Here is a 19,625-nt window from a genome sequence, read left to right on the forward strand (position 1 = left end):
ATTTAGTACCCTCAGCCTCCAGCCTACCTCCCACTAGCAATTCACTTTGCAGTGTGTCCTGTGAAGCGCGTGGAGAAGTCTTGAAGACGTGATAAGGCGCTGTATGAAATGCCAGGATTATTATTATCAATAGTAGTATTATTAGTATAATCCCACCTCAAAACTCTCTCATCCCATCTCTCTTACATGTGTGGGACGTTGCTGGGAGTAAATTAGTAGCCGGATTTGCCTGTAAATAATCCCCCATGCCCTCGCTTCACTTAAGTGAAAGGAGGAGTGAAGTAGGAGATGATGGGAGAGATAAGGAGGCGGCAGGGAGTAGATGGATTTGTGGGTGAGGACGAGGAGCTTGAAATCGATCTGCGGATAGACAGGGTGATAATGGAGCCTGGCGCGGATCAGGGTGTTGGGTGCGCGGAGCTTGGTTTGGGATGAGGCTGCGGGGATGAGGGTTCCCCCAGCCCCCAACCCCCCAGTCACTGCTCCCTTGTCCCTGCCTGGAAATGTTGTAAGATATTTCTGAGTGTTGGGAGTTATGGAAACGCAGGCTGTTATTTGGATGTTGTTTGTGGTGGAGAGAGGGAGCGTTTCAGACCGGGATGTTTTGGTGGAGAAGCGGGAGGTGGTCCCTTATCAAACGTCTGACAGAAGCGACGGAATGAATAATTGAACAATTGTTTTCACAGCTAGAGGCGAGATCATCAATTATACAGGAGACACGGCTCCAGTCACAGAGGTGTGGCTTTTTGAAGAGGTGTGTGTAAGGGAATCTCAGCCTTGATCTCTCCTGTTATTACTGTTATTTCTCCATGTTTCTCTCCACTCCACCATCAGCGGCCGTGCTTTCAGCCACTACCCCCCGAACCTCTGGAACTCTAACCTCTCTCTGTCCCTCCACTTTCACTTTACACACAGCAGTGTCCCACCAACAGCCATGAAGTGGGTGAGTGACAATTGGGATTGTTGCCCAGGACACTGGGAGAGAGAAACTCCAATAATCCAGGACCGCTCACTCTCCTGTTCCCCTATCCCAGCACTAAGCTGTTTGTGAAATGAGTCCAGCATCCTGGCCTCAAGCACCCTTCCTGGTAATCTGCACTGGGGCACTATCCTGTGCGAAGGGTGCTATATTGATGTAAGTTGTTGTTGCAGCTATTAATTAGTCTGTGTGTGGAAAAAAACTTCCTGGTGTCTGCCCTTCCCACCATGAGTGAGTGAGTGTGCAAACGAGCGAGCAAGTGAAGATCCCTGGAATCGGATGTTTTATTTATTTGCAAGCAATCGTGTCAGTCATGCTGTTAGGGAAGGCCACAGCTGTCTCAGTGCTTCGAGCAATAACCAAATAATAGCCATTTCTCCATCAACGAAAGCGGGAAATCATTGACAGTGAGCTCAATCCAGCCCGACAGCCACCCGGAGACTTCATACCAAATGAGAAACATTTCCAGTAGCAACAACAAGTTTTTATACCGCTCCCCCTCACGTAGGGCAGTGTCACAGAGCGCTTGGTGGTGGCGGAGCACGGCCTCGAGCTTGTGATGGCCTTGGGGAGTTTGGGATGCAAACAGAAATAATCATATTTTTACAATGTCTCAGTGATCAGCGTCTGAGCAACAGACACTGAGAGACAGTCACAGTCGGCTTCACGCAAACAGTGAACTAAACGGGAAGTGTGAGAACCATCAAACACCGCTACTTTCCCCCCCTCATCTCCCCCCTCCCCAACCCCCGGTGAAGCCTGGAAACATCTCATGTTCTAATTGAGAGATGCGGGAAGTGACAATTGTATCACAACGGCTCAGAGCCCTGGGGTTATGAGATTGGTGTTTGAGCAGCTGGACAGCGCAGAGCTGTACTGTGTAACAGCCAGTCTGTGTGGAGAGTGGGTTTCATGTGATGGCAGAGGCTGTGGAGAGAGGAATTGGCTCGATCGAAGCTGACATGCATCCACCATCCACTTTGAACTTGCGAGCAGCGAGACAGCTTTTCTGCCTTTGGCTCCCTCCCATCAACCAACCATCCTGTGGTTTTCATTGGGAATGTGGCATAGATAAAAAAAGAATCAGTCACTCAATCTACGACGTGTTTGTGGGACGCTGCTGTGTGCAACTGGCTGCCCTGTTGCGCTACATCAAATGCAAGGATTATTATTATTATTATTATTCATTCCATCAAGCTCCCAGACTCGGGAATATGTAACTGGAACACTGAGGTCAGCTGAGAGTGCTTATAGTCACCTCCAGTTTGTTCACCTTTGGTCCTATTTGTCTCCCCTTCTCCACCTCCCACCCCTCACCCCCTTAGTCCTGTTGCAGTCTTGTCAATGGTTCCCAGCCACGGAGTTCTGTCTCGCTTGCCCGCCCTCCCTCCCTCCTGTCCACCCTCCCGTCCTCCCTCCCTCCCATCCTCCCATGGCTGAAATCCCCAAGTTACCAGAGCAACAACAAAATCACCGCACAGCCGCACTCTGCTCCCAATCCAATCAGCACGGGATTGCAGGATATACCAGACCTCACAGTCCATCAACCACACTGTAAACAGCAACAAAAAGCAGAGACACACACACACAGACAAACACACAGACAGAGACACACACACACAGACAAATACACAGACAGAGACACACACACAGCGACACTCTGACTCTGTGAGCCTTGCGAGTGCATCCTCATCCTCCTCACTTAGAAATCCCTTCACATTCTAGCACCAGCCTCTCTCCCCTATCCCATTGCTCTCTCTGCCCATCCTCTCCGCTCAGCTAACACAGGTCACATTCACTCTGATCCTTCAGCCACTTCACCTCAATCCCTCTGCCTCGCTCCCTCTCTATCTTTAAGTCCCACCTGAAGACCTGACCACAATAACTTGTATTTACACAGCGCCTGTCATGCAGGGCAGCATCTCAAAGCGCTTAACAGTGCTGGAGCCCGAAGACCAGCCGATGGGGGAGGGAGGAGGTGACTGTAAGCACGGTCAAAGAGGATGGTCTTTAGCCATGATCCAAAAGTGGGGAAGGCAGGGGCAAGGAGGAAGGATTGAGGGAGGGAGAACCAAAGCCAGTTTGCCCACACTCTCTGAAACTCCATCCCAGAGTCCCTTCACCTGAACAGGTCTCGGCTTAATGTGTCCTCCAAAGGACAGCACCTCTGTCAATGCAGCTTTCCCCCAGCGCTGCCCTGGAGCATCAGCCTAGACTGTGAGCTCAAAGTCCTGACACGGGGGCTGATTCAGAAGGGAGAGTGTTACCGACTGAGCCAGGATGGCGGCTAATCCCTACAGTCGTTACAGGAGAAATTCCCCCCTCGTCCAGCTCACAGAGGGGAAAGGCAGTGAGCCTGTGAGCAAGGCTGAGCACTGAGAGCTGTACATTATGAACCATTTTCTCCCCCCATGGCCGTGCTGCTGTGCTATCTGTTAGGAACAGATATCAGGCTTTTGCAAGGTGAGGGCTTGAAACTGTATGGAGCCATCTTCCGTTTATCAAGAGCTCAAGTTTAATATCTCTGGGAGAATTAGCACAGACAGGTCAACGCATGAAGCTGTCATTTCTGAATGAAGCCGCTGTAATCTCCACTCGCACAGGCAGTTTACAGGCTCTTCCCCCGGTCACAGCCTGGCTTGCCGTCAATCCCGACGATTTGTTCCATTTTCACACGTGAAGACGTGGAAAATGTCACTTAGCAAATAGTAACAACAACGCCAACGTGCATTTATATCGCGCTCTTCACTCCAGGCGGTGTCTCGCAGCCCTTAATAATCACAGTAATCCTAGCATTTGATAGATACAGCGCCTTATCGCGTCTTCGATACGTCTCAAAGCGCTTCACAGGATATAGTGTAGTGTGTGGGCCAAACGCTGATGATTATGCGTTCAGTTATCGTTACCACAGCACTGGGAAAAGCTTGATCTAACAGTGGCTGCAAAGCGTTCATCGTTTCTATTCCCCAGTACCGAGTAAGGTCCTTGATGTTGTGCGGGTGGGAGGAAGGGAGATGAGATGGAAAGCAGTACAGACTCCGAAGAGCTCAGGCTGGTTTGTGCTTTGAAACGTTAATTATCATCATTATTTACCCACCAACATGATTGTATTTTGAGCTGAGCAGAAGTTGCCAGATATCCACTATCAAAGGGAACCGAGGAGAGTGTCAACATTGCCTTTGATTCTGTGCCAGAATTATCTCTCTCGCTCTCTGTCTCTCATACACACACACACACACACACACACACACACCCGTCAGTTTGTCAGGCCGCAGCTCAGGCAATGGGAATCACAACACAATTAATCAATAGGTCACTGATTACTTTGAAGTAAACTGATAAGAGTCTCTGACACTTAATATAATATTTAAAAATATAATAACCGCCGATAATTTGGGCAGAATTCCCGGCTCCAATCTGATTGTGAAGGGCGCTATATATATTATATATATAAAGTTGTTATTGTCGTTGTTGGGTGTGTGTATGGTGTTGCTTGTGTATGTTGCTGCCGTGTTCACCTGCAAAACACACAGTCACCACACTTCACGTAAATCCTTTGAGATGTCCTCCCGATGTGAATTGCGCTATACCCGATGTAAGAGTTATTATGGTATACAATCCTTCACAGTGTATTCTGTGAAGAGCTTGGAGATGTCTCGAAGACGTGTTAATGTGCTATATCGAATGCAAGTATTATTTTCAATCCCATTTAGTATCTTGTACACCTCTCTAACATCCCCTCCGAAATGTCTTGTCTCAAATCAGGAGAGCCCGAGTTTGTCTAATCATTGCTCAGGTGCTTTGTGACTTCCCAAACGTGTGATGGACAGGTGACTTTTACCATCAATCAGTGGCCTCAGTTCAATAGCCTTGTCTTGACCCAAACTGTGTCAACATGATGTAAGTGAGGTCCCAGAGGATTACTCTCCTGATAATGAAATGCTCCAGGCAACGAGGCAGCTCTCCTCTCTCCATCTCTGATCTCCTGTTCGCTTTTAATGTGTCTGCTCAGCAATACCAATCCCTTTAATCTCAAGCGCAGTGATTTGCTTTGCCTCTGTCAAGGGCGTGCGGGAGGGGGTGTAGGGGGATGTTGGGGGCGGGGGGAGAAGCATTCAGAAGGGCTACCATCACATCTGAATTGCGTGAGCGAATGTAAAGAGGCTTCTTCGGCAAACTCCAAAGGTTGCGATTCACAGCGGGACTTTGAGCTCAATGCTCACAGTCTACTAACACTCCAATGCGGTGCTGGGGGGGGGGGGGGGGGTTGCATTGTCGGAGGTGCCATCCATCGGATGAGACGTTAAACCGATGTCCCATCTGCCTGTCCAGGTGGACATTAAAGATCCCGCAGCGCTATTCGAAAAGGGAAGGGATTTTTTCTCTCCGCTGTCCGGGCCCACAATCCCCCCAATAAAATTGGTCACTCACTCCATGGCTGTTTGTGGGACGTGACTGTGTGCAAACTGACTCGCCCACAAAACACACAGTCACTGCGCATTACCGTATGTCCTGTGAAGCGCATTGATACATCACAACGGCGTGATACGGTGCTGTATCAAATGCGGATCCAAAAGGATTATTATTATTATTATAGAATTGGTCATTTACTTCATGGCTGTTTATCGGGCATTGCTGTCATGTTCTGTGTAATTCTCAGTATTCTCAAAAAAAAGATGGGCACAGAAAGACTGCTGTTCATCTCAGCCGCAAGTTATGTCTTTCCCACCTCCCCCCCATTGCTCAACAAATGGAGACCTGTGAACACACAACGTCACACAGCAACTCTGTCATCTGTTATTCCATCAGTTTAAAACCCAGGGGTTCCTGGGGAAGCTTTATCAATGAGATTCCCACACATTTGATGTGAAGCCATTACCTGTTTCTGTGTCTCGATCGCTGAGGCTCATTTACAGAACACGAGCAGGCAGACAGACCGCCCCTGACACCCCCCACAGCCCGTGTTCTGGAGACAGTGATGCATATGGAGATGGTAATGAATTGTAGACTACCTGAGGCGGGCAGGTGATCAATCATTCATGCTTTGAGTGATTCTGATCATCTCACAATCTCGTCCTTGGCTTGCGACTGGCTCAGAGCTCTGAGCAGCCAGCCTGAGCCTAACAGAGGCCGGGTGTTCCTCCTTCCAAACTGTCTGCTTGCAAAATAATAGGCCGCTCAAACAAGCCACCGACTGCCATTTGCCCATCTTTCCATCTCTCTGCCTCCACCTCTGTCTCCCTCTCTCCACCTCTCTGTCTCCCTTTCTCCATCTCTCTGTCTCCCTCTCTCTATCAAGTTCCTTATCTTCTCTCTCGCGCTCTCTCTTTCTCTGTCTCTCAGTGTCTCCTCCTTCCACCAATAATGGTTGTCTCAGTCACCACACTGATCAGTGAGCTTGATCACAATGATTGTCAAGCAAAGCGACTTTTTATCCAGGTGAAGGCAGCAGCCAATGTTACACAGCCACGAGGTGAAAGACCAACCAGTCTGTGGGATTGTCGGCCAGGAGAATTGAACTCCGAGAGCGAGAAACTCCCATCAATTTCCCAGGTGCAAACCTTCGACCATCCAGTGCCTTGTGACATCCTCCCAACACGACAGACACTGAACGCCGCTATGTAAATACAATTTTGTTGTTGTTGCAATGACACCCAGTGAATGAAATCTCAGGGGTGGACAACCTTGTCCAACAAACTCAATTGTTCTGGATTGAGGCCATCGATCAAGAAATATTCATTCGAGAAAAAACTGAAAACACAAAGCCGATTGAACTCAGACTTACCTCGGACCTTGCGATTGATCGGGGGGTGGGGGGCAGCTTCTTAATGTCCTGTGGGCTGGTTAACATCTCATCCAAACGACATCGCTGGTGTCAGTCCAGGCCATCAATCTACAACAGCATCAACAACTTGCATTTACACAGTGCCCTTCACCTGAGGTATTGTCTCAGAGCGCTCCCTCATTCCCTCCCTCACCTCTCTGACCAGCTCTGAATGTCAGTGGAATTGGCAGCAGATTGCAGCAGAGGAAGGAGTGCGAGATAAGAGCCCAGAGAATCGACTGGCGCAGACACTGCTCAGGGGTCAGCAATTTGCTCTCTCACCAAACTGCACCTTCATCAAGAAGCCTCAATCCATTTGCAATCAAGCGATCAAAATAGCAACAAAACAAAACAGGGACTGGGCAGGTAATTGATTCCCTGATCTGTTGTGTTCTGTGTTTAATTGAGAAGTTCTTGACTGGAGGCCGGTGATTGGATTGAGGCTGGCGTGCGCACACCCAGACACTCTGAAGACAGAATATTCTCTGCGCTTTGTCCATTCGGTGTGAGTTCCACGACAGGAGCAAAGACAACCAACACAAGCTCAGCCTCCAACTGAGGCCACCTCACAGAGCTTTGAGAGATGCTGAACGGAGTTGAGAGAATAAGCCCCAAAAAGGTCATCCTCGCGGTTTGATGCAGCGCCTTTCACGTCGGGAGGACGTCTCAAAGCCCTTCACAGGATTTACCGCAAGGTGTAGTGACTGTGTATTTTGTGGACAAACTTGACTTTGATCGAGTGCCTCACTCGATACAGGTACTTTTCAGATTCTCGTGCCATACCGTTCGAGACAATAGCAGCCGCTCATTCGAGAGAGAGAGCGAGAGAGGAACACGTGGGCAGATGTCTTAAGGAAGAGAGGAGCAGCAACTTGGGCTCGGCTGCAGGGTAACAGGGACGTTGTGGGTCCTGCGCGTTGGTGTCTCAGCCTCACCTGGACCCTCTGTCAGCATCACCGTTGAGTTCCCTCTCTCTTGTGGACCCAGAGGAGATGCCCTGACGATATTGATCGGCTCAGTGTGTGGTTGCTGAGATGGGAGTTGGTGTGTGGTCCTCCTCTCTTTGGCTTCACTGTGGTCTGAAGTTTCTGTGTAGAGTGTCACTGCCATCCAGTGGCAGGTGTTAGAATCAACACCTCCCTCCCTCCCTCTCACCACTTGGTTTTGAGTGTGTCATGTCAACGGGGTCTTCTAGGTACACAAAAACTTCCTGTGGGGGGTGTGTGTGTGTGTCTGTCTGTCTATCTATCTGTCCTGAAATTGCCCATCTCTGTAACATTTGACGCACCTCTATAAGGTCCTCTCTGGATAGCTTCTCTCAAGACTGATGAGCCCCAGCTTGTCAAGTCGTTGCTCTTAACTTATTCCTCTAACGCAGGCGATCAGCCTCGTTGGTTATCATGTCGTCTGCAGCACTGACCTGTTCCTTGGTGACTCGGAGCACACATCAACACCATGACACAATAAAGCAGGGACTGGAGAGAAAGCTCATTTATTTAACATTGTGAATGGAACATTCAATAAAGCATTAAAGAGCATCAACAGCAGAGCAAACAGAAGCCAAGCTTGTGTTAACCAGGCACATAGCTGTCAATACTAACCCCAATAACTCCAAACTAATCCCAGCTGAGTGGTTAAAAGCACTCGCCTCGCAAGCAAGAGACTTTGGTTCGATTCCCGGCTGGCGAAACCTTGGGGGGGGGGACGCTGCTGTGTGCAATTGGCTGCTGCGTTTCGCCCAAAAATATACAGTCAATTCACTTTACAGTCTATTCTGTGAAGCGCTTTGAGACGTCGAGAAGACGTGGAAAGCGCTATATCAAATGCGAGGATTATTATTATCATTATTTTGTCCACAAAGTACACAGTCACTACATTTTACAGTATATTCTGTGAAGCGCTTTTTGGCGTCTCAAAGACGTGATAAGGCGCTATATCAAACATCAGGATTATTATTATTATCATTAATAACTCCATACTAACCCCTACTATCACTAGGCTATATTAACAAAGATACAAGACTTCTCAAATAAAATGGTACCGTAAAGGATCTCAATTATGCTTATTTTACTGTCATTAATTTTTACATTTTACCTCCTGGTACCAGACTCGTCACAAAGCATAGGGTCAGAGGAGTCTTGGATTAAGGGTGACCAAAAAGTCGTGATAACTAACCCTGTTATCTAGAAAAAAATCATAATTTCTTTAAGACTTATCGGACATTGTGACGAAAACGGACTGTTTGGTCGCCCTGTACATCAGCAATATCCACCGATGGACCCCCACGGCAATCTAACGCACGGGAGGAGGCCATTCGACCCACCACGTTAGACTCACCCTGATCGGATTGACCTCTTGCTGCTGATCACGGCCAAAGTCTTTTTAAGGTTTCTTTTCACATCGGATTTCATTTGCAGAAGCGGTTTCTGAAACGATAAGTAAATCACCGGTTAGTTACAATCCCTGATATGCCACAGCGTCCAACCTCAATATTTGACCAATTTCTTTGGGGGGGAAAACCAAAGAACCTGGGGATCTGAGCTTTGACAGAGCATTGTAACTGTCTGGTTTTAAGGTGTGTTGTGTGTGTGTGTGTGTGTGTTGTGTGTGTGTTGATCGAATGTCTAGCGAATCGCACATTAATTGACACCTTTCGAATGCGCTACAAACGCTCTATTTGATTCAAAGCCATAAACCCTGAGAAGTTTTCTGTAAAAAACCCAGAGAGAGAGTGCTTTTAAACCCTGTGAGATCAGGTCTCTCTCTCTCTCTCTGTGTCTCTGTTATATATTTCTATATTTCTTTCAGGGGATGTGATTGAACTTGACATCTTAAGTTTTCCACTTTTTTGGACAAACTTTGATCAAACCTCTTTCCCCTCCCCCCCAAAAATAGTTTGGGAATTAGTAGAGTCTGGGAGGGAGGGAGATGGGGAGGAGAGAGGGAGAGGAGGAGGGAGGGAAGGGGGAGGAAAAGGTATGTTAATTAATGTAAATGTTGGGCTAGGCTTAGGACAGGAGCCCAGAGTGTTTCCCCAGTGAGGACCTGAGAGGCTGAGAGCGGAGGAAAGGGAGAGGCAGAGACAGAGGCACAGACAGAGGGAGAGATGACCAGTCTAATGGCCAGTTCCCTGCGGAGGCTCCGGGCTGTGTGGCCGGAGACAGGGACAGAGACAGGGACCCCAGGAGTCGGGCAGCAGGTACAGGAGCTGCATGTGCTCCAGCAGAAGAGGTGAGTGATCGGCCGGCTCTGAGCACTGCACTGCGGATAATAATAATAATATAATAATAATAATCCTTGCATTCGATATAGCGCTTTTCACATCGGGAGGACGTCCCAAAGCGCTTCACAGAACACACTGTAAAGTGAATTGACTGTATATTTGTGGGCGAACGCGGCGGCCAATTGCGCACAGCAATGTCCCACAAACAGTCGTGGATTGAAAATGACCAATTTACTATTGTTTTTGGTTTTGGAGGGATTATTATTAGGCTCTGTGTGGAGTAAGGAAACTTGCCCAAGGTTTCGCCCTCTGCCTGGAATTGAACTCAGGTCTCTCACTTGCAAAGCGAGTGCTCTAACCACTGAGCTGCAGGACTCCAAGGAACAGGGGCAGGGAAGTAACAGCAGCAATAGCCCAGGAGAGACACACACAACACAGGTCCTCGTCAGATCGCTTTTCCGGGAGTAATAATCCCATCAAAAAAAAGTATTTAAAAAAAGATGATGATTTGGTCACTTCAACCCCACGACTGTTAGTTTGTGGGACGTCGCTGTGCGCAATTGAATTGGCTGTCGCGTTTCGCTGCCCCCCCCCCCCACACACACACACACACAAAAATGTACAGTCAATTCACTTTACAGCGTACCCTGTGAATATCGTGTGTATCCCTCTCTAAAACCCTCGCTCTTTCGCTGTGCCTTTGATCGTCTTGAAATTCCTCTGCTCGTTGCTCCCTCTCTGTCGTCTCGGGGAAACTCTCGAGGCCACTGATTGTACGTGGACAACAACCACAACAAAAGGCGTTTATGCCACGAAACTCATACGGCAGGGGTATGGGGGGGGATAAGGACAGGCTGACGCTCACTTCATCTCTGTAGCTCGAAGGTTGGCTATGGACTTAGCTTTAGTTCGATCCCAGCGATGCTGGTGTCTTCTCGGTCTCACTCTTGCTGTTGTTGCCCGCAGGATCAGCGAGTCCCCTCTCTTATACGCTGCCAAAGAAAACATGGTTCAGGATATCAAGAAGCTGATCCGATGCCCCTCGATCGACAACTTCCAAACAGGTGAACACGTTTTTCCTAAAGAAAAAGGGTCACTGCGGTTTGTTAAATCCGTTCTGTGATAGTCACAGGAGAGTGCCACATACCCATCCCTCCTCCCTCCGCACCACCATCAGTGACTGTGCCTTCAGCCACTTCGCCCCAAACCTCTGGAACTCTCTGCCTCGATCCCTCCGCCTCGCACCCCTCTTTATTCATCCCTCTTCGACCGCGCCTGTAGTCACCCCCCACCTCTCCACCCTCCCCGTTCTCCCTAACCTCAGCACTGTACGGTGCTCCTAAAACCTGGCTGAGGATCTGTTCACAGAGCTTGGCACAGGAGAGGACATGGGCTGCAGAGTTCTGAATGGTTTGCAGCTCGCGGAGGGAAGAGTTGGGAAGTCCTGCAGGGAGCAGGGAGGTAGCGTAGGATTATTATTGTTATTATTATTAGTGGACGCTCCCCCCACCACCCAGGGCTTTGGCCTGTCCACCTGCGTGAGGTCTTTCTCTGACGTTGCTCTCTCCGCAGGCACCATGGGGGAGACAGCACTGCACATCGCCAGCACGTACGGTAATTACCAGGCTGTAGTGACTCTTCTCGAAGCAGTTCCTGAACTCATCAATCTACCGATCACTGGCGAGCTTTACCAAGGTACACCCTGGCCTTTACCCTCGTCCTCCTTGTCAGTGATCTGCCAACAGGCTCCGATCAAAGCAATCAATAGAGGGACACACTTACTTGCAGCACTACAGTCCTCAACCCACATTTAGTCTTCAGTCTTCCTCTATTCCAGAGGGACAGAGAGACATTACTCAAGAACAAAAAGACCGAGATTTTCCCTTAATCAATGTGTTTGCCAGGAGGTGGATGTAGGATATATTAAAGATACAACAAAGGCGTCTCAGACTGATTCCACTTTACTTAATGCAATTCGGCTCACTCACTCACTCTGTAATAAACAGTGGTTTCATTGCTGCTACTTACCCACTCGCCCACCCCCCCCACACACCCCCCATCACCCCCACCACCCCCACCGGGCTCTGTAATTGTATATATAAATATCGCAAGAGCAGCAGTACTGAAACACTGAAAGAGGCAATGATAGAACAACAGCCAAGATAAATAAATATATATAAATACACTCACTAAACTTTACAGTGTATCCTGTGAAGCGCTTTGAGGCGTCTCGGATGACGTGATGAGGCGCCGAGTCAAATGCCAGGATTATTATTATTATTATTATTGTACAATTGGTGTCGTGATTATGGCATTGAGGAGGGAGAGAGCCTGAGGCTCTGGGGTTGGACGGAGAACAGAAGTTGCCGTTTGGTTCAACAGGAGAAACATCGCTGCACATCGCGGTGGCGAACGGCAACGTGGGTCTGGTGAGAGAGCTGATCAGACGAGGAGCTGACGTGGTGACACCGCGAGCCACCGGAACCTTCTTCAGGCTGGGTGGCACCGGGATCCTTTACTACGGTAACAAGACGAGAGTTTGGGAAAATCAACACAATGATGCCAGTGTGGGGGGGGGAGGTGGGGGGTGGGGGGGGGATGGCGGGGTGTCAGCGCTCAGCTTCCCAGTTGGGGTGGAGGACGAGGGGTGGCAGCTGGTGGAATGTTATCTAAGCTCAAACAGTGGCTGGTTTGGTAAAGTCACTGTTGATGTATTTAATGACATGGCTTTCAGTATCGATGCCCCCCCCTCCCCCTCCCCACCCACCCATCGGAACTCTCTCCTCGGTCTCACACCCCATCTCTATCCGTCTCTAAATCCCACTTTACAAAATTCACGTCCGCTCGGCTTTACAGTAAAAACCGTGCGGAGCGCTTGGAGAGGGGGAGCACTTTGAGGGCAATTATCTGTCGGTAGTCATCTGTAAATGCACCAAAGGACAAGTTTGAGAACTTCAGTGAACGGTGCAATCTGATCCCGAGATCAGCTTCTGTGCTGGTTACACTGTGTTCCGTATCTGACTGGTTACTGATCACTGATGTCAGTCTGTCTCGGTTGTTTGACAGTGGTGCCCTATGAAGACAATCCTCCAGATATCTACACGCCTCATTAGTTTCTCCTCAATGTTCTTTTCCCAGCCTCCGAGCAGCGGTGATTGAAACCCCGCATCATTAATCCTTTGGCCTTTATACAGGCTGCCCTTATCTGTAGATCATCTCCCATCTGTTCTGTCCTCTCCTCGCGTCCAAGGTCCTGTACAGACACCGAGTGATAGCCTGACTCTCGCTGCCGCAGTCCTTGAAGCATTTGAACTCTGAATCAGAACGTGTTTCAGCTCGATCTGTGTTTCTGCACTAACGAGGGGCTCCGAGACCTCGCTCAAGCTGTTGTTGTTGTTGTTGTTGCCCCCCCCCGCCCGTTAGTTATTTCTGTGGCTGTTATCCCGTCTCCTACGCACGTCAACCCGGCTCAGTCCAGTGGCACTCTCGCCATGTTGAGTCACAAGTCTGTGGGTTCCAGCCCCCGCATCGGGACTTTGAGCTCACGGTCCAGACTGACTGGTGCTCCGACGTAACGCAAGGAGGTGTTTTCAGGCGGAGGGGCAGAGAGGGAGGGGGTGAGGCGGAGGGGGAGAAAGTCGCAGGATTAGGGGCACCATGACTGAAGGTTCGGTCGCCAATGGTGACGAGGGGGGAAGGCGAGGGGGGGGATGCGCAGCGGCCAGGGTTACCTGAGCGGAGGAGTGGACAGTGGCGGTGGATGGGGTGGGGTGAGGTGGGTGGGGTGGGGTGGGGTGAGGTGAGGTGGGGATGGGGTGAGGTGGGTGGGGTGGGTGGGGTGGGGTGGGGGGGTGGGGTGGGGTGAGAGGGGTGAGGTGGGGGGGTGGGGTGGGGTGAGGTGGGTGGGGTGGAGTGAGGTGGGTGGGGTGGGGTGAGGTGAGGTGAGGTGGGGTGGGGTGAGGTGGGGGGGGTGGGGTGAGTGGGGTGAGGTGGGGTGAGGTGGGGTGGGGTGGGGTGAGGTGGGGTGGGGTGAGGTGGGTGAGGTGGGGTGGGGTGAGGTGGGGGGGTGGAGTGGGTGAGGTGGGGTGAGGTGGGTGGGGTGAGGTGGGGGGGGTGAGGGTGGGGTGGGGTGAGGTGGGGTGAAGGATACAGAGAGTCACAGAGAGAGGCAAGAGAGAGGCTGTTTCTGTCTCTACTTACGCCTCGTGATGCCCGGTGGCTGTGTCTCAGGTGAGCACGTGCTGTCCTTCGCCGCGTGTGTTGGCAACGAGGAGATCGTCAGGATCCTGATCGAGAACGGAGCAGATATCAAAGCGCAGGATTCCCTGGGTAGGTAGCCCGCTCACGGCTGTTTGCCTCGCGGCTCGTGATTGGCAAAGGGTAAACCAGCGAGGGTTGTCTCCACTAATGATCAATAATAATAATATATTAATAATTATTAGCAGCGTCCCCACAAACAGCGGGGGGGGAGTGTGTGGAACCGGTTTTACCCTGGGGGGTTGTTGGCCAGGACACCAGGGGAGAGAGAGAGAGAGAGAGAGAGAGAGAGAAATTCCCTTCTTTTCTCTAATAGCGCCGCGGGATCTTTAGCGCCAAGAATCCTCCGGATAAAATTGGTCGCTCGCTCGCTCGCTCCACGGCTGCTTGTGGGACACGGCCGGGCGCAAATTGGCCGCCGCGCTCGCCTGCAAAATGCACAGTCACTACGCTCGACCGTAAAAGTCCTGTGAGGGGCTTCGAGACAGCTGAACGATGTGCTAAGGCTGTGGTGTACGAATGCAAGGAATGTTATTGTTCAACGAGGGTGAGTGTGGAATAGAGAGGAGGAGGAGGAGGAGGGACACGGGGACAAGGAGGGGAAGCGAGCGTGTGTGGGCGTCTTCTCACTACTGATCCTCCCTCTCTCTCAGGGAACACTGTTCTCCACGTGCTGGTGCTGCAGCAGACACAGTTGCCGGTGGCCTGTCAGATATACGATGTCCTCCTGTCCTCTGAGTGGCCACAGAACGAGGTCCGTCCCGACACCATCCTGAACAGGGACGGGCTGAGCCCCCTCAAGCTGGCAGCCGCCGAGGGCAACTTGCAGGTCGGACAGTCCGTGGCTGGGCAATGGGTCAGGGGCGTGGACGGTTACCAATGACTGTCCCACGTGCCAATCGCTGCGTTTGATACGGCGCCTGATCACGTCTTCTGGGCATCTCAGAGCACTTCACAGGATACACGGCGTAGTGACTGTATTTTGTGGGCGAAACACCCACAGTGTACAGTCACTACACTTGAGAATTCCCAATGAAGCCCTTGGTAACGTTGTGAAATCACAGCCACTGAATCCATTGCAATTATTATTATTATTATTGTTGTGATTAATGTTCCCCTCAGTCCTGTTGTGTTCAGTGTTCCCATTGCTTGCTGTGTGTCAGATGTTTGAGCACCTGGTGAAGAAGCAAACGTGTGGTATGGAGCCCTTTGTCAGGCATCGGACCTCCACATACTACAACCTCTCCGAGATTGACTCCTGGGACGGCGACTGCTCTGTGCTCGACCTGGTGATCTCCAGCCATAAAACCCAGGTAAAAGCCCACCGGAGAGTGGAGTGGGCTATTGTTACGCAGTCGAGCACGTGGAGTCCTGGAGCTCAGTGGTTTAGAGCCCTCGCCTGGCCAGCGAGAGGAGCCGGGTTCGATTCCCAGCCAAGGCCAAAGGTTGGGCAAGTTTCCTTACTACCCGCACACACACGCACACGCACACACACGCCTGTTTACCGCGCAGTAAGTAGGAAATCGTTTGTTCCTACTCCACATTCTCCCCCTCCGCATTCTCGCTTCAACAACATGGTAAAGCGCCCTGGGACCTTGCCCTGCGTGAGGAGCGCTATATAAATGCCGCTGTTGTTATTGATAAATCTCTTATTATGATTATTATTATCGATCGATCTCCCTCGTGTCCCGGTTCAGGCTCTGAAGCTGCTCCAGGTGGCTCCCGTGCAGCAGCTGATCAGTTTGAAGTGGGACAAATTCGGCAAGTGTTACTTCCGGCTGTTGTCCTGCACCTACCTCGCTTACATCATCATCTTCACCTGCTGCTGTGTCTTCCGCCCCCTCCAGCTACGGCCCGACAACGCCACCAATGATAGAGACACCACCATTTACGTGGAGAAGCCACTGCGGGTCTGTACACACCGCCTCTCCTCTTCTCAATTCCCCTCCTCTTCCCTCCACTCACTCGGCCTCCAGGGGGAGGGGGGAGACACACTTGTGAATAACTCCATGTGCTACAATCCTCCGGCAGATACAGAGAATACATAATAGAACACATAGAGTCGACAGAGGGCATTAGAATTGTCATTTGCCTTGTGTATCTAGGACTTGGGCTTCGCTCTGTAACTCATTAAAACGCAGTCCGAAATAAGGTCCGTTTGTCCCGGCCGTTAACCACCACACCCCCTCTCTCTGGCAGGAAAGCTACCAGACCCCTGGAGACTATGTGCGTCTGGTGGGTGAGCTCATCAGCCTGTTTGGGGCCATCGCCATCCTTGTGATAGAGGTAAGCAACAGTCAAAGGTCTGGAACTCCCTCCGGCTCTCTCCCCCTCTCATTTTGTCTTTAATTCTCACCTCAAATCCCACCCCTGTGCCGCGCCCCCCCCCCCCCACCCCACCCCCTGACCAGCATGACAACAGCCCAACAACAACAACAATTTGCACAGCGCCCCTCACGTAGGGTAGCGTCTCAGAGAGCTTGCCAATGGCGGAGCACGAGCCGGGCAGAGGAGGTGACCGCAGGCACGGTCAGTCAAAGAGGAAACCGTTCAGGCGTGACCTGAGGACGGGAAGGGAAGGGGCAAGAAGGAGGGAAAGGGGAAGAGTGTTCCAGAGCTCTGGGGCGTAGCGGCTGAAAGCTCAGCCGCCCACGGTGGGTAGACTCATCATTGCTTCGTCCTCCTAGACGCACGACATATTGCGATACGGACCGAAGAAATACTTTGGCAAGTCAGTGCTGGGGGGGCCTTTCCACGTCATCAAGTGAGTTTCTTTTCTTTGCACCAATTCTGTTCTGACGATAGCAGTAATAGCCAGTGTGGGAATGGTCAGGGAAGGGCTCTCTCACCTGCGCTGTTTACATGGAGCAGTGCTGTGAGCCCCGCCAGCCCGCGAGTGTGACCTCGCTGCTCTGTCAGCTCTCCTGCTCACACACCCCGCGGTGAACAAATAGCGTGAGAATTCCGGCTGTCAAAACACAGTTTCCACCGGTGTTGTCCCACATGGTGGTGGAATCTCACGCCGGGACCCTGATCCCACATCCCACACTCTGCAAGTCACAGCTTTCTGCGGCGACGCACAATTAACCAACAGTTTCTCTCATTCAGCGTCTTGTTCGCGTGTTGCTTTTTGTGTGTGCATTTGCCTTACGCCTATCAATCTCTTTCTGACCCACTCTCCCGCATTGTTTTTCTCTCTCCCCCACAACACTTGCTATATTTTCCCACCCATTCCTCCCCTCCCTCTCCCCACGCCCCTCCCCGCTCTCTTCCCCCGGGCAGTGTGTCTATGGCAGTGCTGGTGCTGCTGGTTGTGTTATTGAGGTTGGCTGGGGTGGTGGGGCAACCGGAGCCCATGTCGCTGGCTGTGGTGTTGGCCTGGTGTAACCTCATGTATTTCGCCCGCGGCTTCCAGCTGCTCGGACCCTTCAGCGTCATGATCCAGAAGGTGAGCAGCCCAGCCAGGAACACCAGGATCGTGCCGTGTCCAAGCCGGGAAGTGGGGCGATGCGGGTGGGGTGGGGGGGGGAAGAGCAAAAGTGGGGGCAAGTGAGGGAGTGGGGATGGGGGGAGGGGGAGCGAGAGGGCAGTGGGTGGGGGAAGGAGCGGGTGGGAGTGCGGTTGGGCGAGTTAGGGGGTGGGGGAGTGAGGGCGTGGGAGGGGGAGCGAGGGTGTGGGGAGTTAGGTGGGGATGTAATTTCTGCTGATGAGATTGTGTCTGTGACTCGGGACAGGTTCACTGGTTGCCTGAGCGGAGGTCGCACACTGTGTATCACCCACACCACCCTCTGGTGACCTGCTCTCTCTCTCGCTCTCTCTCTCTCCACAGATTATATTTCAGATTATTCTGCCCTACCTGCTGCTCATGTTCGTTGTGCTGTTTGCATTCACATGTGGTAAGGACAGCCCAGCCCTTTCTCTGACACGCTCTCTCTCTCTCTCTTTGATTCTCTTTTTCCCTCTCTCTGCCATTTCTGTCTCTCTCTCTCTCTCTCTCTGTCCTCTCCTTCCCTCTCATCTCTCTCCATCTCCTGGGTCTGTGCTGGGAATGACAGGACATGTCCTTGTCCCAGGTATCTACCTGTCTTTCCAAGAGGACCCCGACAAGTGGGAACGCTTCAGTGACTTCAGCACCACCCTCTTCAACATCTTCATGCTGTTCTTCGGGCTGGTCAACATGCCGCTCAATGGGAAAATGCAAAAGCCGGACATGGCACAGCTGCTGTACACCGCCTACACACTCCTCGCCTTCGCCCTCATGGTCTTCCTCATCATCCACGTCATGTCCGAGCTCATCCGCAGGTTGATCAGGGAGCGGGACGAGATATGGAGAGGCCAGGTACGGAAACAAGTACATCCCCTGGCGCAGTGGTTAGCGCGCTCGCCTGGCAAGCCAGAGGACCTGGGCAGGGGTGGGGGTGGTGGAGAAACCTTACGCAACTTTCCTTACTCCACACACCTCTGTTTACCCGGCAGTAAGTAGGAACCCGGTTGTTAGTCGATTGGCAGATCGCTTTCCAGGGATAATAATCCCAAAAAAGAAACTGTTTATGGGGACGCCGCGGTGCATAAGTGGCTGCCGTGTTTCACCCACAAAATACAGTCAATTTACTTTACAGTATATTCCGTGAAGCGCTTTGAGATGTCTCGAAGACTTGATGTGGCGCTGTATCAAATGGCAGGATTATTATTGTTCCTGTTTTCCTGAAATCTTTCCCGATATCCAGGTGGCGGCCACCACATTGCTGCTGGAACGGCGACTCCCCAGATGCCTCTGGCCGCGACTGGGAATCTGTGGGACACCATATGGCCTGGGAGACAGCTGGTTCCTCCGGTGAGTTACCTGTCCACCTCCCCCAAGAGTGGACACCAGGATTGTTCACGCTGCGCACGAGGATTGCACACGGATTTAAATCCAGATAAGGGGAATTTCTCCCCATCAGTTTGCCGGGAGTTTCAGTGTGAACAGGGTGATGGGAACGGGCCTTGATGTCAGTGTGAGCAAAGCCCAGATTGAAAACAATCGGCTCAGCGATTCCGACAGCGTGGGGAGGAAGGGGAGGTGTGATGTCCTGCAAACTGAGCCCCGCTCACTGCCGTCTGTGTGTCTGTGTCTCCACAGGGTGGGCGACGGGAAGGACACCGAATGCTGCCGGTGAGGGCCTGAAACAGGGTCGGGTCGGGGGTGGGGAGCGGAGAGACTGAGGGAAGGTCGCAGGAAGACAAACGTCCGAACAAGATCAAGGCTGAGCGCAAGGCAGTTTCTCTTTCTCTCTCTCTCCCGTGTCCCGGCTGACAATCTTCCCAAAATAAATAAAAATTGATTCACTCACTCCATGGCT

The 19,625-nt window shown here is 51.4% G+C and overlaps 1 protein-coding gene across 2 annotated transcripts; it reads left to right on the forward strand.

Moving 5' to 3' along the window:
- Positions 1 to 9,770: 9,770 nt before the first annotated feature.
- Positions 9,771 to 19,614, forward strand: LOC103175668 (transient receptor potential cation channel subfamily V member 6-like). 2 transcript variants are annotated; one of them, XM_007888808.2, is made up of 15 exons: positions 9,771 to 10,034; positions 10,993 to 11,090; positions 11,599 to 11,721; positions 12,409 to 12,549; positions 14,257 to 14,355; positions 14,937 to 15,112; positions 15,447 to 15,596; positions 15,981 to 16,193; positions 16,483 to 16,569; positions 16,971 to 17,047; positions 17,566 to 17,731; positions 18,113 to 18,179; positions 18,357 to 18,622; positions 19,011 to 19,117; positions 19,406 to 19,614. In XM_007888808.2, the coding sequence occupies exons 1-15, from the start codon at positions 9,910 to 9,912 to the stop codon at positions 19,440 to 19,442; spliced, it is 1,932 nt and encodes a 643-aa protein (XP_007886999.2). In that variant the 5' UTR covers positions 9,771 to 9,909; the 3' UTR covers positions 19,443 to 19,614. The 2 variants fall into 2 exon arrangements, with proteins under 2 accessions (XP_007886999.2, XP_007887000.2); XM_007888809.2 differs by having other exon boundaries at positions 16,131 to 16,193; positions 19,406 to 19,595.
- Positions 19,615 to 19,625: the final 11 nt, after the last annotated feature.

This window comes from Callorhinchus milii, unplaced genomic scaffold, assembly GCF_018977255.1.
Source record: "Callorhinchus milii isolate IMCB2004 unplaced genomic scaffold, IMCB_Cmil_1.0 Scaffold20, whole genome shotgun sequence".
In the NCBI taxonomy this organism is placed as follows: domain Eukaryota; kingdom Metazoa; phylum Chordata; class Chondrichthyes; order Chimaeriformes; family Callorhinchidae; genus Callorhinchus; species Callorhinchus milii.